Raw genomic sequence first — 27729 nt, 5'->3', positions numbered from 1 at the left:
ATTTTCTTGCATTTTCAACTTCCCAACTAGTTTAAATGTTTTAGCATGCTATTTTAGACACAAAAGGATTAATTTATCTTTTGTGCTAGATATGTCACTAACAGCATTAAAAAAAAACCCAAAACATCAAGGTAGATTAAATCCCAGAATCTTTCCTGCATTACACCAAACCTTTTTGATATACTGCATAACACACTAGTGTGACTGCATTTCTGTTTTCCATGCTTCACAAAGCACAGCTATGACTGAAACTGCTACTGAAAGTTCAGGCTCAGGTGTGAAATTGCATTTCTGACAGTTCCAGAAAGTTCTTCACAGTTCTAGTGAAAAACGCAAACCATACTAGTTATTCAAACACCAGCTGTGGAACTGCATTACCCAGTTACTCAAGTACATTCAACTTTTTTTTTTGTTTGTTAGTTTTTTTATTTCCAAGTGTGAAAAAACAGCAACTTTACTCACCCGAGAAAACATTTTATTTGTTATTTAATTTCTTTTTGCATGATACATTATGCTTATGCTTATGCTTATGCTTATGCTGGAAATAGCGGAACTGTGTATTTGTGAAGTGAAACAGTTTTTATCATTTGTATAGTCTGTACTATGAAACATATGAGGGGAATACAATGGGTTTGTCATGCTTCGTGTGTTTGTGCAGTTATTTGAACCAGTTTCTGGCAACATATTTGTCAGCAAAACCAGCAGGACTGAAAACTGGATTCTTGGTCCATAGTGTGAGGGTACAGGAATGTAAATGTATGAGTGTGTTGCCTCAATCATCCACAGCGATGTTGCGGAACAGATAGGCCATGGATTCCCCGTTGTGAATGCGCCGGATCGCCTCAGCGAGGATCATACTGACATCCACTGTTTTGATTTTTGGACACTGCAGCTTCTGAACCTCATGAGGAACAGTGTTGGTCACCACCACCTGGGGATCCAAAGTGAAGTGTTAACACTTCACATTAATCACAAAAATCTGTAAACATTAGGATGTGTTTGGTTAAACTGTGAGAGCTGGAAGGTGGCCAGTAAATAACTGACAGAGGACACATGCAACATGGAAATTATGTTCTCACATAAATCAACAAATCATAACAAAACTAAATTACCTTTAGATTTGTCAAAACCTCCCTTTCATTCCATATTAGTTGAAGTAGTTCTTACAGTGTATCTCATCACTACAGCTGCTGAGAGGCTGAGTTCAAGCATAGTCCTCTAAACCCTCTGACAAGTTCCTTGTTAAACTAACAGTGATGAAAGTTACTCTATACAGTGCATAAACAGGATTTTCCACCACTATGTATAAATGTCATAAAAAGTGCAAATAAAATAACTTGTTTCACTGATGTATATTTTCATTATTCAGCCTCATGCCTCCATTAATCAAACAATCAATCATAAAAGGCAATCACAAAAAGGAAGAGTTAAAATGCATAAAAACAGGTGAATACATTTCAAATCTGGCACCATTCCTTGATTCAAAAATTACAGAAAGATAAACTAATACAAGCAAACAAGCTAAATATATTTGGTTACCTTTTTTCTATTTAGAGGGGGGAGGGTATGTTTGACATACGCATATACTACAGACAACATTAAAGTGTCTGCTGTTACTGTTCTAATTTTCAGACATTAAGTTAATTGATAATATTGATTAAAATTCCAACTCCACATCAGCTTTATTTTTAATTTTGACACAATAAACACATTTAATACAATATTTTTTATATTCCTCTGAAAGTTACCTTCAATAACACGAGACATGATGAACCATTTAATTATTTTGCCATCCACACGATTTTACCTCATCAATTGCAGATTCCTCTATTAGTCTTGGTGCGTCTGCAGACAGCAGGCCATGTGTAGCCATGATGTAGATCTTGTAGGCTCCTCTTTCTTTTAAAATTTCTGCTGCTGCAACAAAGTCTTCCACATCATCTATTATGTCATCCTGAGAAAGGAGCCATAGAATTTGGGATCACATAGGGATTAAAAAAGAAAGAGAGGAAGAATGAGAGAAAGAAAGAAAGACAGACAGACAGATACATATTGATTACAACAATAATATATTTGGATTAACGTAACATGTTGTCTGTAATGTTAGGCAATGAAACATCGGCCATGACTCTCACTTAGATTGTAACATATACATGGCCACATGGAAAATAATCAAAAGATACTATATGTATGTCCATTTAATTATACTCACCAATACACAAGGATGTAACAAATGTGATAAATGAATTTCTCTTCTTATGAAATACTCGAATTGGTTTAAATTATCAATTCAAACATCGAATCAGACTTTGCCAGTATATGCTGGATATTTTGAAATGTTTAATGCCACCCATAGACCAGTTCAATAGTGACACAGCACTCTGTACTGGGATTCCATGCATCTGTATAATGTCAAGAAATTGCATAAAAGTTTAGGGTCTTACAATAATGATAGCGATCCTTCCTCCTACATCTCCGACAACAGTGATAGGTGGCTTCTCTTTGGCCATCATTACTGAAAGGCACAAATGAGGGAACAATACTGTCAGGATGAGAAGTGAGATTTATCCTGTAACCTCTACCTTCCACTGAAATCAGGAGGGGATTCTTGAGGTGTGGTTAGGTTGCAAAAGATTTTGCAAGAAAGGATTTGAGTAAGACCTGCAGTTTGAAACCCAACAACCTTCTAGACACCACAGGAACCAACCTCATTTAAGATGGTACAAACTCCATCCATCCGTTGGATTCCCCACACCGTAGACCTCACCATACCACCATACCAAAGACCAGCAAGGCACATTCAGAAGTCAATCACCACATTCATTATGAGACCATTCAGCAAGGTCTGTTACTGAAAATTTAGGCTGGACCAATGTTTCTAAAGGTACAAATTTCTGAACCCAGAAGTTAAACTGAAATCATTATTAAAATTACATTAATTTAGAAATTATTAAATCTATAGGAGAGTTACTTAGCATGAGTTGTAAGAAATAATGCAGTTTATAGGTGACTATTTCTCATGAATGCACTAGGTATTTAGGCATAATAAAAATAGGACCCATCAACTTGGCCATTGTTTGTCACAGTAATCATTAAAAATCATTTTCAGACATCATGTTTGGGTTAATTGATGACTCTAAATTGTCTGTAGGTCTGAGTAAGTGAGTGGAAGGGGTTGTTGGTCTCTGCCTGTTATGGACTGGTGACCTGTCCAGGGCGACCCCGCCCTCACCCAGTGTGAGCTGGGATTGTCTCCAGCAACCCTGCGACCCAAAAATAGATAAGCAGTTGAAGATGAATGAATGAATGTGAATCTGAGAGCTTCCAAATATGGTCATGAACACATAATTCCTATGTATGAAAGCAATGCAAAACGCTTTTTAATACAATATGGGCAATGAAAAATATTTTCCCTTCATGTAAAAAAAAGAAAAAAAGAAATAGCATGAGAAGATACTTTCATTGAAAGAGAAACTGATTGGTTCCAATGCTGTGGCCACATCCTTGCATGTAAGGTGGAAAAACTTGAAACAGACATGCTCTACGTGTTTTATTTCCTTATTCATTTGATTTTTTTTCCTTCCCTTTTTTCCAGTTCCCTGTCTGAACCAGATCTTTTGCTGTAAGAGTGCCAGCTACAGCAGCACACCTGGAAAGTGTATAAAATAACTTTTGCTAATTAAGATACCATCATTTTTGAAGATGGCTTTTATTTTCCAGGTTAAAACATGTGCTGCGAGACACAGTTCCCACTGTGTTGAAATACACTGTGCATTTTCAGAAATGAATGGTAAAATATGCTGAGATTATTTGAGATTGTTACGTGAGCCTAAGAATATTTTTATTAATACCTCCATTTGTGGCTCCCAGATTCATGAAAAACTGGGCTATGAAATCAACGAATTTGTTGTACATTTCTACTTAGAATCATTCTTAAGGGGATGGGGGGTGGAACCTATCCTGGCTGGTGAAAGGCAAGATACACGCCAGATAAACTGCATAAATAGAGGAAAGTTTTTTATCAGTGCTGCTCAAGGCTTACCACGCAGGTGTCTATGTTTATTTTGGCGTTAGCATTTTTACCTCATTTCCAGCATTGAAAAACTCTTTCAGGATCACTCATTTAATTTTTGTGTGTCCAGATGTAAAATAAAGAGGAAGTCCTCAGTAACTCATCCACTCTTTCCATGCAGAGAGGAACAGTAAACAGGAACCCGGAGTGGATTCAAGCATTATGTTCATACTTGGGAGCTCTATCCCAGGCAATGAGACATGATGTCTGCTGCTTGCTGCCGCAAAAGACAGGATGGTATAAATATTATTAATCAGGTATATGACAAACAGACAAAACATTACAAGGCACAAGCAAACTCCTGGTCATTGGAGGTTCAGAACCACAGGACAGATGTATTCAGGATCAGAGGGGGCCTGGAAGTGGATGGTAAATTCAATTGAAGACGGGGGGAAACAAAACAAAGTAAAATGAGGAAGGGGAAAAAAATGGGGAGCGGCAGAAAAGGGGTGCAATATCAGTGACTGTAGTATTTCAAAGTTGGTTAAAACAACGCCTAAGGCAGGGCTGGCCTGAAACATGCAGAGAAACTGTGTGTGAGTGTGTGATTACAGGTCCAGCATTGCCATTACACTTGTCTTAAGCTTGCCTTTTTAGGCAGCTGAACTAGAAACTGTGAGCAAAGGTCAACCCTGCTACAGATCCTAAGTAGGAGGTGAAAGAAAAACAGAATGCCATAGGGTTTTATCCTGTCATATTTCAGGGATCAAAACTTTAGCTCTCTAACTTTTGTGTTTTGTGTCTTCACAGTCACTTTTCTCAAGGTTTGAGGACTATATAGCTCAAAATGCAAGCCCTCTACTAGAAATAACAGCTCTTCACATCACCCAAAAATACAGCAGAATGGGTCAGTAGTTGCAATTTTTTTGCATCATTATACAGTATAATTTGTCCATCTGTACCATTGTAATATTGAACACAGTAACTATGTTTTGAATAAACATAATGTTTATCATTCCTGTTGGGGAAATCAATTTATGACTGAGCAGACAGCCATTCAGATCTGGGAGTCATTGCTGGACTGGGAGGAAAAATTACACATTCATGACAAATAGATATGTATAAATAAAAGGCACATCCCTGATGCCTTAAAAAGACAACACAGTGATCAAAACATTTTGATCAACACAAGGTTTTTTAACAATGCCAAAACCAAAGCCTGTAAATAGCTGTCAAAGATTATATGAAAAAATAAATAAATAAATAAACAAAGTGAAATTTGTGAGAGCAGGCATGTTGTGTCTCTTACATGGCAGCTCCAGCCCAGTGTGTCCTGTGGTAGAGCGGAACAAGGGGGGAGAGTTTCGACCATCAGCCATGTCTGACTCTGAATGATTGGCTTCTCCGTGCATCACTGCCAGCCCAAGACGCAGCCTCTCAGCGTAGGACTGAGCTCTGAAGAAGGCAAAGACGACACAGAATTAAAGAAAATGACAAACACAAAATACAATACAAATACATGGGCAAAGAGAGCAGAGTTCGCACAGTATCATAGCAGAGATAAATGGAAATAAAAGCAGGATCGCTTCTTACCTCTTGGCAGCTGAGGGGGATTTTGCAACAATTATGGCATTCCTATAGTCTGGGATCTGAGAGAAAGACAGACACTATTGCCAAGCTTTGATCATGACAGTCATAACTATATTTGAACTTTTGTTTTTCATTACACTGTGCCTGTTTGCCAAAGAGCCACATCATTATTATAATGCACCCTCACCTCCTCTTGGATGTACTGGATGAGGAAGGGGGAAGCTCTGAGGTTGTCAACAGGAAAACTAAAGAAGCCCTGGATTTCTTTCTGGTGGAGGTCCATGGTGATGATGTGAGTCAGCCCTGCAACACCAGACATATTCAGTACACACTAAAGTTGTTATGGCTTCTAAGCAAATTCTCCCTTTGTCTAAAGCATGGATGAAATGGCAGCAAAGAAAGTACATCTGAATTTGCATATCAAGCAAGGTTGTACAATTCCTCATTGATTGTTATAAATCAAGTTATATCTTGAAACACTGCCACTGGCCCAGAGTCATAACACAAAAAAAAAAAAAAAAACACACACTCTGGATATACAACCATCTGTGATGAGATGAGCACACATCTGTTCACTTCTCTGACTATAGGCTGTGCTGTAATTCAACTGGTATGAATAAATCATTGATTACAAAAAGCACAGCATTCCAGTTGTGTTCCAGCCCATACCAGCTTTAGCTAACATGGATGTGAGCAGCTTGCAGACGATGGATCCTCTTTTCCTCATCTTGCACTGTTTGCTGTATGGAAAGTAGGGGATGACTCCGATGATGTTCTTAGCACAGGACGTCTTCAGGGCATAAGCCATAACCAGCAGCTCCATAATAGCTGTGTTGACATCTCTGACAAACAACACATACATTTCAGGGATTATGCAAGTGATCATGATGTCAAAACCACTGTGCTAATTGATGTTTTCACATGACCTGAGACAGAATCTGCTCCTCTCTGACTAGGAATCAAAACTGATTAGCCACCACAGTGGCTGGTATTTTGATTGTAAAGACTGTTTCATGACTTCAAAGGTACAGTGCTGTTACTGTAACAGACAACTATGTAGCCATTTTGGCCTCAACACTTTGTTGAAACCACAGACAGGTCAATGGCCTTCTGGATCTGCACACAATCAGTGGAAAGAACTCAAAAATATTATGTTCCCTCCTGTGACCACAGGTTATCTTTCAGGGCATGCCTCTTCTTCACAACATATAACCGATTAACAAAATCAATAGCAGTTAGTGCATTTTTTTTTCACTTGATGATTGACTTGTTTCAGGCAAAAGATAAATTATGTGTTGTATTGCATTAGAATTCTTTTGATTATATGAAGTATTCAGGTATCATGAGCATCAAAACCATCAGTCTAACCTTGGAATAGTTTGAATGATAAAGATGTCTTGTCCACGGACTGACTCTTTCACATCCACTCTGGTCTCTGGAAAAACAGTAATAAAATTAACTTCTTTTTCAAGCACAAAGTCAACATAGATGACACTTAATCGCAGCTAATCCCCAAAGATACTTAGCATGCCTTACCTTTATTGGACTCTTGATAAACAACCGACCTGCCCAGTTCCACACCCAGGCGTCTGCGGGAGGGATAAACAGGGTAGTTTGAAGTGTTAAAAATAAGAATGCATATCACAAAAGGATTTGCAACAAAGTCTACACCTGTTGATTACTGACTGACTGATTACTTTCTTTTTTTTTTTTTTGGGTCAGTCATTTCCCAGAAACAACATTAACTTTAACTTTTGGGTGTTGACAGTAGGATACATTTCCAATGACTATTAAAAAAAAAGAACACTGAACCAACGAGTGACTGCCAAGGTAATTTATTATAAAGGAGTGATCTAATGGGAAAAAATCCCTCCACAGTGATAAAATAAGGCTCAGGAATCTATTACCAATCCTAGAGAGGCAGAAAACTTCACAGAATCCATACGGTTGGCACAAACTTGCGCTGAGCTGATCTTAATTTAGTGCGTTGTAATATATGAATCTCAAAACAAGCCCAAACATCATAAATCAAGCTGAGCCCCTGGGCACAAACTAAAACAGCTTTGAACCACATCTGTTATAAATAACGAACTTGATGACTGTCAGGACTTAGCTTGGTGACACTGAGAGGCTCTGCCAAGATAAGTAGAACGAATCCCATGAGGTAAGACAAGCCTCTGTCACTGTAGCCTCACCCGATATGTTTACTCAACCACAATCCTATTTGAATATTAGATATATTGTTATCATTAATGACAACTATAGTGCATAAAGTTACATTCAATGAAGTCAAATTAAATTTAGAATTAGATGGTTATGAAAAATAGGGATGACTTCTGTCCCACAGGAATTTGAACAGGGCTCAGTCATGACAAGTGCACCTCAGTGCAAAAATTCAGAATGGAATTCACTAGCATTTTTCTGTGTGCTTGTGTTTACCTTTGGTCGACAAAAAACTCCTAAATGAAAACATAATCTCCCTAATAATGTGATGATGTTGTCAAACAAGGAAAACTGATTTGAGCTAAACCTGTATTTATTGTGTGGACAGGATCGGTTGTCCTCAGTTCATTTCAACGATTCTCAATGATAGGCCCACTGAATTTCCCATGCCAACACCCAGTGGACAAAAGCCAATATTTCTCATATTCAAATTTGACAATCTTTCATGTTTACTGTAAAGTGTTGGCAATGAGCAATGACGGTTAGGGAGGGTAAAGCTTCATTAACCTTAATAACATTAATCTTACAGCAATAGAATAATTGGCTCAATCAATCAAGCATTTATTAGGTTACATTTTCATTTGCCGGTTTGATCAACTATGAAGTAACTTCAGTTGTAGATGCAAGTGGCAAGCCAAATTCTGCAGTGGATGCATTAAACTACGGGAAAACTACATATAACCTGTCTGCATTGTGTACAGACAATCAAAGGAATAGTAATATATTTCAATGCAATGATGACGGATACCATTACTTCGTTATAGACTGTTAAATCGAAAAAAAAAATACATTTGGTAAGAAAATTCTTCATCCCATTAGTCTAGTCATGTATAATGAAGTCAAACATTAAACGTGCACTGCAACATGTGTTTCTGTTTTGTTTTTAATGGGAGAAATGTGGTCCCTCTCCCTTTAAACTGATGCTGTGAGCTGAAATTATGTAGAATGAAGTTTTGCGCCATCATCATTATCATCATCATCATCTTGTTGACAACATGGAGCCTCATTGTTGTTTAAAGTTCGTGAGACCTCGCTGATCTGCTTTGAATTCAAAGACCGTACACGCCATACCGCCTCAGGTTACCCACAACTGGAAATGAATTCCAAATGTTTTGTCGGAGTCACATTGAGTAACACGGACACAAAACGATCACAGGCACATTTCACAGTGAAGCAAGCCAACACTCACTCTGTGATCTTCTTGGCCAACTCGGTGCAGGCGTTGGTGGAGTTGGCAGAAAAAACGCGGTATCCACTTCTTGAAACATTCATTTTTTTATAACCGTACGACAGCTTCGGAGTTTGAGGGACCAGAGACCTGTGACTCCCAAAACGCCTTATAGGCATGTTTATTTAGGAGTCGGCGCCGAAATCTGGGCACGTTTCCTTTGACTCGTCCAAAAAAAAAAAACAAACAAACAAAAAAAAAAGGAAAAGGAAAGAAAGAAGATCGTGCTTTTGAAGAGCAGCTAAAACTTGAGCACCTGGTGGTTTCTCTGTCAGCCGTGCACGCGCATCTCAAAGTAGAGGAAAACAAACACACCCAGAGAGCCGAGCAGTCCGAACCGGAGCTCACAAACACAAACGTGCTGTTGATGGAGTCCACGTCCAGCAGCCCTCCTCCCCCCTCCTCCTGATACCACCACAGACCCCGAACCCGAGGGAAAGCTGAGCCCCGGGTCTCCACGAGGGCCACCGAGTCCTAACCGTCTCCGCGACGAAGGCTCCGGTTTTTGTTACTATGACGACGACCAGTACCCTGCCGAACCTCCGCTGCTGCTGAGACGCGAGAGTTCAAGTCTGCTGTTGGCATTCAAATTGTTGCTGCTGGAAAGCTCACAACGACGCACACAGCAGCGACAGAAACTGTAGAGAAAATTAAAAAAACAAAAACACACACACAAAAAAAACCACCACATGCGCACGTTCAATGGAACAGAGTGAGTGATGTTTGAGAGAACCAATCAGCCGGCACGCTCAATCGACAAAGGGCGTGTGCGAATAATCCTGACCAATCAGTGCGTGGGATTTGTGTGACCTGTTTTTAAAGTGGCATGGCTTCAATAAAAAAAAAAGTGATGGTCGTTGTGTTCTTGTTTGTTTTTTTTTTTTTTTTTCTTTTGGGTCTTCAGCCAAGCAATGTTGCAGTAACAGAGTGATCAACTGCAGATAGAAGCTCTAAGGGAGGCTCTTCAGTGCAAAATATTTATTTTAGATGTATACATATACAGTAGCATCAATAAAATATAGCCACTATTGCATAATTGTCAATTTAAAGTGTGCATGTAATATGCAGGTGAAATGTTGAGTTGGAAGTCATCTTGGCTAATTTTCTTGTTAGTTTATTTAAACAGTATCAAACTTTTCGAGATTGTCAAAGTTTTTGAAAAGTTAACAGATAACGAAATGGAAATACATCAGCAAAGTGCAGGTACCTCAAAATCCTCATATATATTCCTCTTCACATATAAACCTCACTGTCTTTTTGATAAAGGAAATATTAATACTACTTCCATCTGAAGACATTATCTGAAATTGTTAAGACTATGGAAAAGTTTTAATCAACTTCAGAAACAATTAAAAAATGTTTTGAATCTTAATTGTTCTTTTAAAATAATGTTTAAGTCACCATACTATCAAGCTTCTGACATGGAAGTTCTGTCTTGGACAGTATGATGCCACAAACCAGGACAAGAGGGGACACAAGCTTCACTTACATTTAATTTTATTTTGTGAGTAGAAATGTTCTTTTCAGGTAAACACGCTTTCTTTTATTTGTTACAGCATAGACTTGGTTGTGAGAACTTCAGAAAAAAACATTGTATTTAATTTAAAGCACAGAATGCCACAGTAGCAACTGCCATGTGGTAAAAACTAAAATATCTAATAACTAATAAGGAGAAATAAATGACCTACAAATTAGTGGAACATTACAACTGGTCATGTTTAAAAATTGACCTTTGACCAGTTTACTATACCTAAATACAACAACTTAAACAGATAATGTTTACATACACTTTAATAGGAAAAATATGATATTATCATGGCTTAGCTTATTTTCACAAACTTTATGGCTTGTTTTAATATTTTTTTTTTTTTTTACAAAAGTGCTTACTATTCAATTTGCAGTATTAACCGTTTTCACAGTCAGTAAAATATAGTTTTACTAATTTAATCAAAAAGTCTGAAAAAGTGATGGCTAAACAAGGCATGTGTAAAGTCATTAATATGGCAAGTGCTACAGGCTTTAGTTGAGCTGCATCATAACTTCAATGTTATTATTCATGTTGCTCATGAATATACAGCTTTCATTTCCACACACAATACTGTCAATGGGATCACAGTCACCACACCTATGACACCACACCCTTACTTGTTCTGACATATCATTATCCACCTGTTTTTAACCTAGTTTTTATCGGGATCTACTGTATTGGCGATCAGTAAATGTCTAGTGTTCAATCAAATCATTTGGTCACGACAAATTGTTGTATATTTTCCTACAGATGAAATCTCAAAGCACCATTGACCTTTGATTTTTTTTTCTTTTTAACTTTGTACTTCCTTATTTTCCATTCTGTCAACCTTTCAGCACCTTCTCTTTTAGTATATCCAAGATGACTTGCCTCTCCTGGCTCTCCAGCTCAAATCTGCGTTCCCTCTCTTTTCTCTCAGCTCCCAGACGTTCCCTCTCCAGAGCGATCTTACCTGAGAACAAGAGAAAGGACATATTAGCGAAAATTTCCCATCACCCATCCCTTGTTGGCTAGCTTTATTAATGTACTTCTCTGAATCTCTAGTTCCTCCCGCCGAAGGGAAAGCTCCTCTTCGCGTAATCGTTGTTCTGCCTCTGAGCGTTTCTCCAGGAAGCTGAGAATCTCTGAATAGGTTTGGCAGCAGCACTGGCAGGGTCGCTTGGCAGTGGGCGCCGCTGACAGAGCAGCTAGTTCTTCATGATCATCTTCTGGTTCTGCTGCGATAGGACTTGAATTTGCTTATTGGATAATTGACTTGTGTATCTCATACGAGAGCTGCTATTGCAGTTATCACATCAAAATGATAGGATTTGAGTTTCTATAATAAGTACAATAATTAAAGAGCCACCCTTTTCATGAGTGCCTAATGAAGTCCGGTTTGGTTCAGTTACTGTTAACAGCCTCCTGCCACTGTGAGTCAAGTACAATGACCAAAAATGGATGAATAAAGAGAAACCAATTGCTTCCAAATACCTCTCTTCTTACAATGTAACAAACAGAAATCTTATGTTACCAGCGTGAATCCAACACCTTAACTTGAGTCTTCCACTACTTTTACAATAATTACTGATATTCGCGATCCAATATTCAATACATATTCAAAGATTAAAGAAACATCACTGTGATCTGCTTGTCAGAGGCTGCAACAGTCGAAGTGTCTTGAATCTGTGTTTACCTGCGGTGGGTATTTGTGTGGAAGTAATGTTGGGTTTGTCCTGCTCCAGCAGAGTTAATTCTTCAATTGTTCGCTTTCTCAGCTCATCATCCTGGAAACGATAAGGACAAGATCACTATATCACTATCAGTACCTTCGACGGGAACTTTAAAGAAAATTGGTCACTATACTACTAATGATAAGCAGTCAGCAGACTTGATGAAAAGGGAAGTGACCAAGCTTGTTCCTCAGAAGATAGCAAAACTGCTTCTCAGTTCCTATAGCTATATCAAGCTCCAGTGAAGAATTAGAGGAGATACACTATCTTCAAGACAGATGGTAAAGTGAGATGCTTCAACTTGAAGTTAAATGAGGTTACAGACATCGAAAAATCGAAAAATGAGAAATCATCTTTAAATTAAGGCAAAAGGTTGGGGATATCTGGATTATAGCACAGTCTGTGGTTTTAATAATCATGTCAGTCTGAAATCGCTGGTCTGCTCCTCTAAACCAGCTCAATGAAACTAAAATACTTTCTGTAAAAATACGTTTCTCTTGCTGGTGGTGACTTTGTCAACCTTGTCCTTATGTAGGCACCACACCGCTGACTCCCACCTGGTACTTTGTGCCCTCGCTGTTGGTCAAGAGTCCCTTCTCTGCCTCCAGCTCCAAAACCTCATGGAGCAAATCCTCCTTTTGGGCATATAACCTGTCTGTTCCAAACCTGAATACACCAAATGCAAACATACATACACACAAATATACACTTTGGGTTTCCTTTCATGGCCTTTATATTCTCAGAAAAATTTGTTCTTATATACGGTTCCTTTTGCGTCATGCACGACCTGCGAAGGCTGGGAAAGTCTTGCTTCTTGTAGTAGTCTAGGAGCAACATGGTCCTCTCTCTACATCTCCTTGCATCCACCTCAAAATTTTCATCTTGCAGGGCAGCTGTGATGATTTCCCCCACACGGGCCCAGATCCGCCCTGAAAAACATTCCCAAAAATCTTAATTTACAGTGTAGGCCATTAACTTTTCTTGTATCAAATTAGCTCATGAATACACAGGCATGCCCCTGTTTTCCATGCTACTACCCTCTTATTTCATAAACTTTTAAATTGTTGGGTGGCTGAATGTTTAAAAAAATTGGCTAACCTGGTTCTTTTGAGGCAAAAGGGTTCTGAGCAATGACCTCTCGCAAAAGGATGATGTCATGTCGCGCTGAAAAGCGCACTTGACGCTTCCTTGGGGGCGTAGAAGGGCTGGCAAGGGTAAAACCTGAATTTGGGGACAGAACGGAAGAAATTAAGATTCAATACTGTAAATACGATCTAATAACTGATACAGATAATTGGAAATAATCAGAAAACCATCCTTCACACAGCGGGCCGGATTTACCTTGACCTTTAACCTTCTTGACAAACAAATAGATTCAGTTCTAGGCCACATTTTCATCACTGTTGCTATGTTTTCAATGGTGGTTTGTACCAAGTGGTGTCACTGTAAAATCAGCAGTTTTTATTTCATTACAGACAAAACCTTGGCCGTTTCTGGCACGACTTGATTCATGTTCTACGCACATAAGCCTTTCGGATTGTCTTTGTAAAGTGAATTCTATGACTGCACGTTATTTAACTACAGCAGATGACCGCAGCTCTGTCACCGCGGCCCCCCTCTGCAAACTGCTGAAAGTATTGACACACATAAAGCAGGCATCTAGCCTGCAGCCACACAGAAGATACCAGTATTTCCTGCCGGGTGCGTCAGAGGAGGAGGAGGAGGAGGAGCGTCTGTGCGCCGATCTGCAGAAGCACCAAACGCCATTTAGGAGACGTTGATGTGAGCAGAGCGGCGCGTGAGACGTGGACGAGGTAAAGTATCTCACCGTTGTTGACCGGCACCTCCACCACGACGCGCTCCATGTCTCCGCTCGGTGCATCCGGGAACCGCCTGACGCGCTCCGTACACGTCCGCTCACCAGTACAGGTTCACCACTGACGTGTAACACTCAACTTGGCCGAGGATCCCGATCCGGCTCCACCGGAGGAGCAGCGCTCATCTCCGAGATGCACTGACTTCATCAGACCGCAAGAGAGAACCCGAGCTCCACCTGGGTCCCCCTGAGCGTCAGACACTGCAAACACAGTGGCAAATAACTCTCCCCATCCAAACCATTAGTCTTCATGGGGATTCATTCTTTTCTGATTTTATTCAGAGAGTGCGTGATTCTGTCGTGAAGGCATGTCACATGAACTACGACTAAAGCACACCACAGTCAAAATGCTTTTAGAGCCAATGTGTTGGAGAGTTTGCAACGTAAATATGTTTACATATTTAGTATGTTGTAATATACATATCCACACAGACATATATATCTTATATATATATATATATATATATACATATATATATATATATATATATATATATATATATATATATATATATATGTTTCGACATGAAAGAATAAAAGCAGGCAGGCTCCAGCTGCCTGCACGCCAGCAGCTGGCATCCTCAATGCTGAGATGTCAGTGGATTGTTAATAAGCCAGGACAAATGAGGATCAAAGAAGTTTTTCCAGCAAGCATTTCAGAGCATGAAAACTGATTTTTTTTTCTTCTCAGCGTCCAGGCTCACTCACACTCTACCAAAAGGCCTCTTTCCCATTCTTTTGCTGCTTTTAAGCACCAAACAACTCATCAGTGGAAACTTCGGTTTTTGTTTTGCTTATTATTTATGGCATAACCCTAAATGATATGTTGTTTTAAAGAGCATGTTTCCACCTTTGGGCACATTTTTGGGGATTGGCTGTGCTGGCTAGTAGCATCACCATCATACTGGGTATTATATTCACTGAGTATTTACACAGGCTGCTGTAACAAACTAACTTTATTCAGAGTACAGATGACAGAAGAATATCACTGAGGACACATGGGGAGGTGTCCTCAGTTGCTACTGCAGGATGAATATATATATTTTTAAGAAGCTCAACACACAGTATGTTTACATTTTACATTCGATCTCAACTAAATCTTGAAATGACCTGCACAGAGAGTAAAATATGGTCTTTGATTATTAACATTCAAATCAAAAGCAGCTGGGTGCTCTACAATCATTGCACATTAATATAGAGATTATTGTAATACAGTATTGGGTACATAAAATGTCAGCATTTCCTTTTGTTTTTAATGGATCAAGCTCAGCGTAGAGACTCTGTAACAAGAAAGACTCCCAATAAGAAGCACAAAATGTTTGTTAAACAACAGCAACAAAAAATAAAAGCAAATACAGGCTAAATGTTCCAAAAATGGGATACCTGGATTTAGAGATGTACAACGCATTTAAAAACATAGATGTATTACTCAGTTCTTCAAGCCTGTAGGCCCTCAAGCAAAAATTTATAGAATTTGTAATTAATTTTTGCATTTTCAGTATTCATGCAACTGCAAGATATGCTGCTGTTGGTTGCATTTCAACTATGAATGTGTTAAATGTTAGGAGACATTAACAAAGTGGAGCAAAGAGAGCATATGATGCAAAAACACAGCAATTGGAGCAAATATGGAAATAAGTGAGAGATAATCATCAAACAGTGAAAGTGGATGAAATATTAAACTCATCTTACCAAGTCATGCTTTTCATTGTGAGTGAGGAAATAATAAATGTGTAATTTCAAATAAGCAGTTTTTGTGATTTTGAGCCTGTTCAGCTTCCGGTCACTGAGTTTATTGTGCTTGCACTGTACATGGTGGTCGATAAGAAATTTTCCACTTGCCCTTTTTTTTTCAGTCTGTTTATCTTTGTATACTAAAAACCAGCCACACTGAGCTCTCCTGTCAATGAAAGATTATATAAAACTGTGGGGGCCATATCTGGACGGGAACAATTCAGTCTGCAGAGCAGATCTTTTTTGACATGCAACTAGGTCCCGACATAAGTCATTAAAGAAATCTTCCACCTCCCCATAGTGACAGAGGAGTGTCAATCAAACTCAAGATCTGCCTTCTAAACTTCTAAACTACATTTAACTCTGAAAACTTTCTCAGAGCTATATGCAATTTGGGCAGCTAGAAAGTTACACCAGCTCCCTGGTCAGCTACTTTGATTTGATTCACTTGATTTTATCGAATTTCAGGCAAAGCACCGAAATAGCTCTGAGGTGTGACTAATTGAATTATAGAAAAATAGAAGTTAGAATCCAAAAAGTTTTGTTAATTTTTTATGGACAGAGGTATTCCAAAATTAGATTTCAGCAAAGGACCTGTCCAGGGTGTACCCTGCCCTTGCCCAGAACATTGGCTGTGATTGGCTCCAGCACCCGCCACGACCTGGAAACAGAAAAGCGGTAGAAGATGGATGGATGAATAGATTTCAGTAAAAGCTCTAATTTCTTTGGGAAATACTTTGCTTCCTTGGGGAAGACGGCTGATGGAGGTCTGATAATTGTGCTCTTTGATTTGCTTTCGTCAATACTCATTTCCCGACGTAGCAAATACAGGTCAATTAGATGTTTTGGCACATTTAAAGATAATTTTAGGGATACGACTGGCCAGCCCACATGCTGAAAGACTTTTGAATAATCGGAATAATGAGACAGAATCTTGAGATAAGACTGAATTTATTTCATTTGCAGATTTAACTGAGAACATTAAGAAACCTTGATCATTATAAAAACAGGTCCCTACAGTCTTCTCCTAGACACTCTACAGCACATGCAGCTTTGCATTAAATTGGAGCAAAGTTTGTTTCATGGCACCTCAAATGAAAGAAGAAGCGAGAGTATACCGTCAAGTCATTGTAATCGTAGTAACAAAGCAGTGACAGATAAAGTACCCCTCGTTATCCTCCTAGTGTTCCAGCTCAGCACGAAAAACAAGCACAGGTACATGTACCACACACACACACACACACACACACACACTGATTTTCCCTCTCATTAACTTCTCGCACAGAATACATTCATACATCCTCCCATTGACAGGAAGCTGTGCAGAGACTGTACAGGATTATGGTGTTTGAATGACAGGCCTGCCCTTTTCATATGGTGTTCACTAAAAGCTGCCCTTGTGGAAACTTACAATGTTTCCGCGAAGGATGACTCACACTGAAGATTAGACCCCCCTAACTCTGTGCCCTCCCACTGGCTTTTTCGCCTTCTCTTCATCCTCCTTGCTCTTGGCTACTGCAGCCTTTCCTCCTGTTTGATTTTCTCTCCATGACTCCCCATCCCATGACATCCTGGGTGCCTTTCCCTATGAGGCTGTGTGGTCTCGTCCATGTTTCTAAGCATTTTCCATAGAAAATTTGTGAATATCTCCTTGACTTTACTAAATGTATAGACAGGGAGGTGTAACAGACCCTTGAGCTGCTGTAAACAGCTGGCCTTATATTTAGATGTGAAAACTAAGGAGCAGAAATACATCTCCCCACAAAAAATAATTACTGCTGAGGATATTATATTATTATATTCATAATATATATTAATATATTAATATTAATATATAATAATATATATTAAACTATATTTCATCAGTTTTCACCTGGTCAGATAATCTGAACTGTCTTGGATTTGTTTTGGCAAAATTATTTTTGCTTTCAGCATATTTCCCCTTTAAAGTTTTCATTTCTACTCCCATACAATTGTTTTTCTGCCATGGCTGTTATCTGCTGTTTCAACATTACTGAGACTTCTAATTCCCCTGTGAACCTCCTTGACGGCACTAGACAGAGTTGATGGGTGACATGTGACTCAGAGCGTCTGTGAAAGTGTTGAGACTGAATATCAAGAGAGCTATTGATTGATTGAAAGAGACAGATGTATCAATGTAGCCACCATCCCAAGGACAAGTTGAGAACAAACATAAAAAATAAAGAATAGAATCACATCTTAGCAGACGTGCATTTTTAGTTTAGTTTGGAGAGACATTGAAAGGCCAGATTATGGTTGAACTGTTTTCAATCCTGAAATCCTTTCCTTCATTGACCATGTCTATATGGTCTGTTCTTCTTTCGACCTGTCCAACCTTACTTGTTGTCTAATTGTCAAGATATGGAGTATACATGGTTGCTATGGCAACTATTCTTCTTGGCAACAGAGAGATCGTCTCTCCTATTTTGATTGGCCGCTACATCCCTGTGCCCCATATCTCGGGTGTTTAAACTGCTGGTTTATGAGCATCAGCCAAGGTATATATTTGGGCCAAATACTAAAAAAGCAGCAGAGATATAATCGGGTACTTGAGTTTCGCCCGGCTACCATACAATATACTATAAGTACTATACCAGGTGTTGAAAAATGTTTAACAAAGTACAATCAAATGAAGGGGGAAAAACAACATCAACGACAACAACAAAAAACAAAAATTGTTTTGTATAATGCTTTTCAATGGGAACAAACACACAAAAAAATTAAATAACAATAACTACAGCCTAAAGCGTGGAGGGTTTCCATCAAGACCGATGGAAATATGAAAAGGCAGATATGAGTAAATATTAGTAATTATTCTTAAAGGGAAAAGAAAGCTGCTCCTTCGTCACAATCCACCACATATAAAAAGGTCACATCCATTCAGATGGAGCCAAATCACAGGCAACTTCCTCCCAGCAAAGTTCTCGATTAATGTCAGTTTCATTAGTGGTATCTCAGCAAGGCTAATTATCAAGTTCCAGCAGTGCCTAGACTGGCCTGCTGACTCCTCCAGGAGAGCTACTTTTTAATATGCACTGACAGTTATCGTAGCTCAATGCCTTCGAGGATGAAACTTATAGGCGTGCTGTGCTGGTTGAAACCAATTAGTATATACCAAACACCATATGTGGCTGACTTGTGCTTCTTTCACACCATATAGGAAGAAATAAATACAGTGTGTTAAGGGTCTTTTTCTTTTTTTTTTTTCTGGAAAAACGTTAATAAGAAGTTAACTGTGCAGTGATACAAACAGGAAAGAATGAACATATAAGCGAGAAGGGAGATGTGGAGAGCAGAGACAGAGAATGAAAGAATAAAATCATTTATGGATGTAATGGAAGAGGAAAACAGATCCAAAAGAAGACAAACTTGAGTCTCTGCATTAAACACACGCCCCCATCAACTTTACATCACCCCATGCTCTCCACGTGGGAAATCCTCCCATGTGCTGTCCATGATTAGAAGTCTCTGTTGGACTGGAAAGTTTAAACCCGAAATACTGACTCTTGTGGAAGGCTCGTTTTGGTTTGTGGCCCCTGTATCTGCCCGATAGCGGGGCTCTCCATGTCCAGTCTACATGATGGCGCATGTGAAGCCACAGCACTCCTTCAGCAGGGTGAGGCCAGTTTTGGTGAAAGGAGAGGATGTCTGCTGAGCCCTGGATGCAACCCGCCTGGTTGGTACACCTGCAGAACAGATAGGGGCTGATGAGATATTCTTTTAAAAAATGAGACAGTTTATGTTTCTGATTCTCTCTCCCTCTCTCTCACTGACACACACACACACACACACACACTCCTTCAGCAATGAAATAGTAGCAAACAGATAGTATTCTTTCCTGAGGCACAGCTTCTATACTTCTGTTTCTATTTTATTGCGAATCAATCAATGGATGTATAAGCTTTGAGGCCCTCAGGAGTGAAACAACTTCAACAGCAACAATAACAAATAAAATACAAAAAATAAACAAATAAATGAAACCAAAACAACAAACCCAAAAAACATTTGGCAGATAAAAATACCACATTTGCATACAGTTGTAAAATCTTTGTAATAATCTTAATGCAAAAACAAAGCTGAAACTATTTTCATGCTTCATTACCTGTCTTCTTTATATTTCTTGGAAATTTGGACTTGAGGAAATCAGCCATTTCTTTATCTTCTTCTTTCTCCCTGTATAAATACATAAAAACTACTGATTTAAAATTCATGAAAAAGCATGAATACACAAACACTTGGATTGCAGATCAAAATCTTCTGTTGTCTTCACAACGGATAAACTGAGAGAGCCCGCGATCATACTAATGTAGAAGTAAAAAAGGATCCATAGTTCACACCCTTTGCGGTTTGTTCCCTGAGCAGTGGCCAAACATTTCAGAAACTCTCTCTCTCTTTCTCTCTCAAGAAAACTGCAAAATTACTGAAGAAGAAAGATGGAGCATCTTCTGCTTGATAAGAGTTCACAAAACTGGATCCACTCTGGCAGGCTTAGCTGATTCATTCAATAAATCTGGCAGGCACTGTATATAGAGAGAACATATTTGTGTTCAATATCAGTGTGCAGAGCGACACGCAAACACATTTCACAGATAAACTATATATCGCTGTCCATTACACTATGATGGTTTACTGGAAAAAAAAAAACAAAACAAAAGGTCCATTGGTTTTGGAAATAATTTCATGACCAAAAAAGTGCGGGAAGAGATGTTGAGTCATTGTAAACAGACACAAACAAAAAATCTGTATTTTTTTAATCAGCACAGACAACATGGCCTTGAGCGTTGTCACATCCTCTCCTCCCACCAAGCCATTAGTGCCGTTGTTCTCCTGCTTCCTGTCTCTCACCTTACCAGCAGCCCCTCAGCACTTTCACAGCACACTGTGCTGTTCACACAAACTGACAATGATTGCTACTGTCTTTAGAATAAGTCCAGAGAGGAAAAACAAAAAACGCCTGAAAAAACCACATCGGTTCTGTGCCGCCAGCTCACACTAGATTGCAAGTGAGTGACAGAAAGTTAAAGAACCTGTGAACACATATAGTTCTTTTCAAGGACTTTAAATTTTATAATAAAAACCAAACAAAAATACAAACAAACCCATCAGTAACACTTTCCTGGTCTTTGACTCATCTCAAAAACGGCAAAATAGATGCAAACAGATTGTCTAACCTGTAACATCTACATTTGCTGGGTTCACTGACGCACACTGACACATGTTAAATTAAAATGGCCCCCTGATGTGTGCTCTGTGTTTCACACACTCTCGGCGCTGTGCCTTAGGAAATGCTCCAGTGATTTAATAGCACTGAGGGGCTGCTTTATGACAACATCCATATGAAGGAACTGAGATATCGCTTTGCCAGTAACAGTAAGTAAAGGCTGATGTACCAAAATGATCCTGAGCAGTCTACATCACCCAGACACTGATCGGTGATTGAAGGAGTCGATCTGATTTCCTACCAATGCCAAACTTTAGTGTTTTGGATCAGACCGAGACCTGTTAGATTGGACAGGAACTCTTCGTGCACTGCATCTCTGCTTCTTTTCTCTCATTTTCAATTGTTCAATTACAAGCTAAAGTGACAAAAAACCTGACGATTGTAGCAACAGAAGCGGAGGCACACCTGAGTCTTTCAAACTCGACATCATCCACCAAGAAATCTCTGGTCTCAACCAGCTTGTGGATCTGCAGCAGTAGCTCTTCCTCCTTCTGCCGGTCCTCAGTGGACTTGTCATTATCTGGAGCACAGAGAAGGAAGACGCCAGACAAGTGTTTGTCCCAGATTAGCCTAGCTGCAAATATAATTCTGATTTAGCAAAGCAATAGGGAGTCAAACAAATGTGTGATGGAAATCTGTTCATTAATATATTGGTTGCGAAATAAAATGAACCATTTTCTTGTTAGACACAGAGCGAATCACGCTAACATCTAAAACCAGCACATTTTTAGCTTAGCTTAGCATGAAAATTGGATCCAACTCCAGTCTAATTGTTGAAACAAAGAAGTGAATTTTCCATTAATAATTTGTTGTTTGCTCTCTCTATATAAATGTGAAATGAAGAAAGGTGTGAACTCCGACCTGGCATGGACACGAGCTTATGCAGTTCCTTCTTCAGACGAGTGATCTCCTTGCACAGCTGAATGTCATCCATCCTGCGTTGACCGTACAAAAGAGAAACGCAGTAACTTAAGTAACGCACATGCTGCACTTCACTCACTTTCTACTTGTCAGGGCAGCGAGGAATGAAATCTTGACTCTCCTGAAAGGGAAAATGAAACTTAACCAGAGGAAACTTGGTATTGTCTCACCTTTGCAGCAGCTGAACTTTTTTTTTTTAGAAAGGTGCAGGGTCAAACTCACATGTACAGATAACCCACATTCATCAATGTCAGCAGAGCTAGGGCCTCGCCGCCGTGTCTCATCTACTTATTATTTAAGATGCTCTCCACAAACTCATAGGTGAGGACATGACCATGAGCGCCGGAATACAAATGACTTGCTTAACTTAACTCAACAGAAGAAAACATATTTGGATTTGTTTGCTTCTGCCCCACGGAGGAAAGAAAATACATGACTCTTAATCTCTGTTCATTCCTTCCTCCACCTCCTCATCCTCATCAAATCCTTCATTCTCCCATTTAATCTGCTTCACTCTTGCTTGCCATTCCATACACTTGACTCTAACTGTGGCCCCCCTGTCTATCTTTCAGGGGAGTAGATGAATAAATATCCATGCATTACCCTGCTTAGTGGAAGCAAAGGTAAAGCCATTGAAATTTTAATGGGGGCCGTCTAGGGGTGTGATGAAAAGAAATGAGAGGAAAGAATAAAGGGCAGTGCTGCTGAGTGATGTGTGCCAGATACCATGGAGCAATCTGCTATGTAAAATGGTGTGATTTGTTGTGGTACCTTCTGTTCTTTGGGTTGCTCTGTCTTGAAAAGTCCCTGTCTAATTTTTTGACAAATAAATCAACTAAACGGGAAAAAGATTCAAGTTTTTTCCAATTGCAACATTCACAATTTTTTAAATAACTGACCTTGACGTAATGGCAGGTTTTTCATAAAAAAATGGGTAATTTTAGGAAACTGACTAGGAAACTAGACATTTATAAATGAATCCCGGAACCTTACTTACCCCTCTGCCACCACTACCCAACAATCCCATACATGAATACAGTATTTTCTTTGCATGAATCATTAGCTATTACGTCAATATAAATCACAAGGTGAAGGAAGGATATTGATAATGATAATGATAATGATAATCTTAATTTATGTCGCACCTTTCAGAAGACTGTTAAAAACACTAGCATGTATGACTGACCTGGCAATGGCTGAACACAGCACTTTGATTTAATAGGATTAAGAAAGACATTGATCAGAGACAACCTTTTATAAAATCTTGGAGAGAAAGGGCAGTCATCACAGTCCAAAGAGACCTTTTTCAGGAGGTTGAACAATATGGACTGATTGATTCATATAATATGTATAATATTATTATATTAATATAATATATAATATGTTTAACATTTCTCATACCATGAGAATGTCCAAGGTCCGAGAATTGTGTCTGTTCTTTTTGATAAGGCCTAGTAAAAAAAAAAAATACTATATCATTTTTAATTTATATATTAAAAGTGCAGCAGCAGTTTTGAGTATTTCTACTTATGATCCGCAGCCACTGACAATTTTCAACGGCTGCAAAAACTTAGGCTTTTTTTCTGCTTTAAAGAGGCAATTTGGTTCAAGATTGTTGTGCAAGTACTATTAATAAACTTTAAGACTGTGTCAACATCTTGGCTTAAATCCTTGCCAAGTGAGGAAGACAGGAAAGCATCTGCGTGTTTGGTTGCAGAGGAAGTATTAAAATTGTAAGAGCACACAGTGTTCACGTTGTTATTAGTCAGATTATTTTGGACCACAGGACATCATGCATTTGTGGTTTGGTTATGGGAATACCATGTGAGATGCAGCTGCAAAGAAGTTGCTGAATTTTTAAATTTACACATAATAAACCCACATTTGTGTCATCCACAGAAGTTGTTGTTTCCATCTGTGCGACAGTGTAACAAACATATTCTTGACTTTATCAAAAGTAAATCATTCAAAAAGTAAGTTGTGTGGGAGGGAACTTGCATTAAGACCAAATGTAACACAATAACAGGCAGGAGTACTGTGTTATTATCTCATTTGAGCGAATAGGCAAGTCAACTAGTAAAAGCAAAGTTGCTGTTGTGAAGTCACTCACATGTATCTGAGCTCTGACTCCCTCCTGACCAAGACATCTCTGATCCTCTCAATCTTAAACAGCTCACCCTCAATGTCCTCCACAGTGACGGTGGAGTCTGCCATCGACACCACATCATCCTCTGAAGTGGAGAGAGAAAAAGGAGGAATGAATGTTATGAGAGAAACCATGTCCGACAGAGAACTATTAAAGAGCACACATTCTCTCTTTTTTTTTAAATTAAAGTGTGTGTGCACTTCTTCAACAGACTGGGAAATACCATGCAAGCAGAGAGGCCACCACATAAATACTCAGATCTAATCTGGCACCGCAGAACAATATCTCTTTATGAATCTACAATTCAAATTGTATAAACAGCTGCACCAGATGTGGCCTGAAATTGCTGCTTGATGAGGAGCAGAGCAGGCCATCAAAGTCAGTTTACAATCTGTCAGGATTTGGCAAGACGCACATGGCTGCACTCTCTCTCTCTCTCACGCACACGCACGCACGCACGCACGCACACACACACACACACACACATACACACACACACACACACGTGTCATTGAATGAATTACAGAAACCCAGGTTTGTGGGACAGCCCAGTAAATATATCCTCCTCCATTCACTCTAATAAATTCAGTTTACTTTGGGTTTAGAAAAACAGGCAAAACAAAAAAGCTCAAAGATAAGCCCAGTAATTTTGGTTTTTAAGTATATTATATCAAAGTTACGGACTAAGCAACTGACTGATAGTCAATAAAGTATAAGGCTTTAAAGTTCTTTCTATAGACTTGCATGTGCATTGCTTCAATATGCACAGGATGCGATTGCCGTTTTTGTTTTGCAAGGATTATAATATATCTAATGCAATTAATGCTTTGTCTCAAGAGTAATCAAGACATATTAACTCATTTTAAGTAGACAATCTAAACATTTCAGCATAAGTGTTCATAGCCAGACAGAGCAGGCCAGATTATAATGATTTGTAAGAGATGGTATGAAGGGATCCCTGTAGGAATATTCTCTTTCACACACCGCAGCCCTACTTTCAAGCAATTAAATAATCACATCCTGCACAGTTGGTGCCTCGATAGCCTGGTTGATAACATAAAAATTATGCTCTGTTTAAATGTGACTCTTTACACATATCAATCAACACGCCAACCATGTTTCTTCTGCCACCTGCAAGGGGATAAATCAAATATTCACCTGAACCCCATTCCTAAAGATTCTGTTGTTCAGCCATACATTTGAAAATCCATGCATTCAATTTCATTAACTCTGACATTCAAATATGTCTGTCATGACTAACAGTCACGCCTTTATAAACGAAGGAAATCCTCTGTGCCTGCTCCCAGATAATGACGCTTCCCCACAGAGGGCTGCACCACATGGGGGCTCAGACAGAAATCATCAGGGAGGAACCAATACAACCACTGGCAGACATATTGCTGCTCCTCCTGTGGCACTGTATACACAAAGCATTACTTATGTAAATTGCTGCCATGTGATAGCTCTATGCCATTCACGATTAGCCTCTTCACTCAGCACAGTGAAGACGCACCATCTGCATCAGCTTCAACAAATGCAGAGTAGAGGAGGAGTCCGACTTGGCCTGTCGGACTTCAAGGTAGCACTGTGAGAAACATGGGCCATGCTTGGTGATAATTGCCTGTTTATATGGATTTACACCCTCGGTTAGTTGTTTTGTTTGGTGGCTTGCAGCTGCAGTCGGGTTTGAGTGGCATAAAAAAAGGATAGAGATGTACAGACAGACCTCTTCACGATGATATCCGGCTGACGTCAGTGTAGCATCAGGAAAACCTTGACACCGCAGAGGAGCCAGCACCGAGTGAACAGTCGCAGCCAGTTTAAACAGTCAGTAGGCTTGTCATGTTTGCAGGTGATAATGGCACACTGAATGAGCCAAATGAGGAGACTTACATTTGTATGACTGCATTTGCAGTGTAGTCTTAATTGAGCTTCAAATTTCTGAAAAATGTGCTTCTTCGCCTTGTTGACAGTTAAATGAGTGATTCACATCGTATCAGTTTACTCATATATGTCACTCGAGGTGGAAGTTCAACTGGAAAATCATTTGATAAAGCAATCATGTAATTATTCATTGAAATGTATACATTTATTAATGGTTATTGAGTGAAGGATCAGAAATACAGAATGAGAGTCATTCCCCTTTTTTTGTACGGCATGTTCTCAGAAGATGAAATGATGCCTAGCTGCTGTTGACACAACATCACATCTCAGCCAATACCAACAAGAACATACACATTATTGTTCATACATTGAATCAAAAATGCAGGCAAGCCTGGCTGTCATTAGATATTCCCATGGAGTGGACCAGACTGGGCTCAGGTTTGTTACTATAAAGAAAACATGCAGCATGATATCAGAAGTGATGTTTAATGTAGTCCTACATTGTTAGAGACAACTTGTTCTGCTGCAGAGGCTGTCTAGGACAGATTATTCTGCCACTGAGCAGTTATGAGTCATCACTAGACCTCTCCTTTACACCTTTTTCCCCATTCTCCCTCTCTCACATTTAACATTTTCCTCTCTTTCAACCCTCTCCTCATTTCACCCCAAGGCTCCCATATCCTGCCTCTCTTTTTATCCATGTTACCTGAAGACTTGATTTAGCTCATTTTACAGTCTCTACTCCAGCTCCAGCCCCCTTCTTCATATTGGCCCAATGTGCTTTATGTCTAATCATGTAGAACAGCATCAGCCAGACTGGAGATCCAAGGATGGGATGACAGGAATAAAGTAAGAGTGAAATCATCCAGAATAAAGGAAAGAAAACAATCTGTGTAGGGACAGAGACTCTGCACAGCTTTGGAAATATACAAAGTAAAATAAATAAATAAATAAATAAAAACAGAAAAAATAATGAATCAACAATATTGTTAGTTGTGACTAATACAAATACACAAATAGCCAATTTGTCTGCACTCAGTCCTGTCAAGTCTGATATTTTCAACATTTGAGAGGCAAGTGACTGACCCTTACTTACTCTTAATCAATCTTACGCACACACACAAGAAGAACCGACACCTGTAGCTTCTTGACATTTACTGAGCTCATGCCATTTCTTCAACTACAAAAATATACTTATTGGGTCTAAAGGTTCCCTTAAGTATAAGAAAAATATGAAAATACAGCCAATTGATTTCCAAATACTAATACAGTCAGTCTTCAAACATTTCTAAGCCACAACATTGACTATTCACTGTAACTCCCTCTGCTGATGTTCATATTGTGACAACTCAGGGCACAGAGACACATTTGGAAAATATAGTGCTGATTCTAAATGCATACAAAATGTCAATGGACCAACAAGTAAAAAAACAAGTGTGCGTTGGCTGTGTAACCTGGTTTGTTGGCGGCTCTGCTCCATTGAGTGTGCTCCAGTGATCCATACTGATGAGAAGACCCTTGCTTCTTTTCCATTGGTTCAGCAGCAAAAGCAGCTTGTCTTTTCTTTGCTCTCCTCCAGCTGCTGAGGCTGGTAAACAGCGAGGAACACTACAGGGTAGGATCTCGCAGCCTC

The 27729-nt window shown here is 39.2% G+C and overlaps 3 protein-coding genes across 7 annotated transcripts; all 3 read right to left on the bottom strand.

Moving 5' to 3' along the window:
- Positions 1–420: 420 nt before the first annotated feature.
- Positions 421–9710, bottom strand: LOC115043518 (phosphoribosyl pyrophosphate synthase-associated protein 1-like). Of its 4 annotated transcripts, XM_029502070.1 has the most exons (11): positions 9015–9709; positions 7139–7191; positions 6971–7037; positions 6272–6444; positions 5790–5905; positions 5606–5661; positions 5322–5467; positions 4245–4289; positions 2445–2515; positions 1808–1954; positions 423–931 (listed from the first exon to the last, which is right to left on the bottom strand). In XM_029502070.1, the coding sequence occupies exons 1-11, from the start codon at positions 9170–9172 to the stop codon at positions 773–775; spliced, it is 1191 nt and encodes a 396-aa protein (XP_029357930.1). In that variant the 5' UTR covers positions 9173–9709; the 3' UTR covers positions 423–772. The 4 variants fall into 4 exon arrangements, with proteins under 4 accessions (XP_029357954.1, XP_029357930.1, XP_029357946.1 ...); XM_029502079.1 differs by lacking the exon at positions 4245–4289 and having other exon boundaries at positions 424–931; positions 9015–9708; XM_029502094.1 differs by lacking the exons at positions 1808–1954; positions 4245–4289 and having other exon boundaries at positions 421–931; positions 9015–9710.
- An 833-nt stretch (positions 9711–10543) lies between these two features.
- On the bottom strand, positions 10544–14249 carry LOC115048011 (trichohyalin). Of its 2 annotated transcripts, none has more exons than XM_029509289.1 (7): positions 14122–14249; positions 13392–13514; positions 13081–13222; positions 12851–12959; positions 12257–12347; positions 11610–11798; positions 10544–11533 (listed from the first exon to the last, which is right to left on the bottom strand). In XM_029509289.1, exons 1-7 carry the CDS (start codon positions 14156–14158, stop codon positions 11406–11408), a joined length of 819 nt encoding a protein of 272 aa, XP_029365149.1. In that variant the 5' UTR covers positions 14159–14249; the 3' UTR covers positions 10544–11405. The 2 variants fall into 2 exon arrangements, with proteins under 2 accessions (XP_029365149.1, XP_029365150.1); XM_029509290.1 differs by having other exon boundaries at positions 11610–11795.
- A 5248-nt stretch (positions 14250–19497) lies between these two features.
- pik3r6a (phosphoinositide-3-kinase, regulatory subunit 6a) lies at positions 19498–27728 on the bottom strand. Its single transcript, XM_029512020.1, has 6 exons — positions 27551–27728; positions 24177–24297; positions 22007–22080; positions 21551–21665; positions 20027–20097; positions 19498–19610 (listed from the first exon to the last, which is right to left on the bottom strand). Exons 1-6 carry the CDS (start codon positions 27627–27629, stop codon positions 19498–19500), a joined length of 573 nt encoding a protein of 190 aa, XP_029367880.1. The 5' UTR covers positions 27630–27728.
- Between the last annotated feature and the right edge of the window lies 1 nt (position 27729).

This window comes from Echeneis naucrates, chromosome 1 (assembly GCF_900963305.1).
Source record: "Echeneis naucrates chromosome 1, fEcheNa1.1, whole genome shotgun sequence".
Classification (NCBI taxonomy): Eukaryota; Metazoa; Chordata; class Actinopteri; order Carangiformes; family Echeneidae; genus Echeneis; species Echeneis naucrates.
The sequence above is the reverse complement of the archived record's forward strand: the minus strand, read 5'-3'. Positions and strand labels throughout refer to the sequence as shown.

Excerpts from the sequence above, each read along its gene's own strand:
- pik3r6a (XM_029512020.1), bottom strand. The coding sequence starts at position 27,629 with ATGGAAAAGAAGCAAGGGTCTTCTCATCAGTATGGATCACTGGAGCAC. Across the intron at positions 21,666-22,006 it reads TAAGCTCGTGTCCATGCCAG|ATAATGACAAGTCCACTGAG; the intron begins GTCGGAGTTCAC and ends TCTGTGCTCCAG. Across the intron at positions 19,611-20,026 it reads AAGAAATATAAAGAAGACAG|GTGTACCAACCAGGCGGGTT; the intron begins GTAATGAAGCAT and ends TCTGTTCTGCAG.
- LOC115048011 (XM_029509289.1), bottom strand. The coding sequence starts at position 14,158 with ATGGAGCGCGTCGTGGTGGAGGTGCCGGTCAACAACG. Across the intron at positions 13,223-13,391 it reads TTTTGCCTCAAAAGAACCAG|GGCGGATCTGGGCCCGTGTG; the intron begins GTTAGCCAATTT and ends AATGTTTTTCAG. Across the intron at positions 12,960-13,080 it reads GACTTTCCCAGCCTTCGCAG|GTTTGGAACAGACAGGTTAT; the intron begins GTCGTGCATGAC and ends TGGTGTATTCAG.
- LOC115043518 (XM_029502070.1), bottom strand. The coding sequence starts at position 9,172 with ATGCCTATAAGGCGTTTTGGGAGTCACAGGTCTCTGGTCCCTCAAACT. Across the intron at positions 7,038-7,138 it reads TTATCAAGAGTCCAATAAAG|AGACCAGAGTGGATGTGAAA; the intron begins GTAAGGCATGCT and ends CTGTTTTTCCAG. Across the intron at positions 6,445-6,970 it reads ATCATTCAAACTATTCCAAG|AGATGTCAACACAGCTATTA; the intron begins GTTAGACTGATG and ends GTTGTTTGTCAG.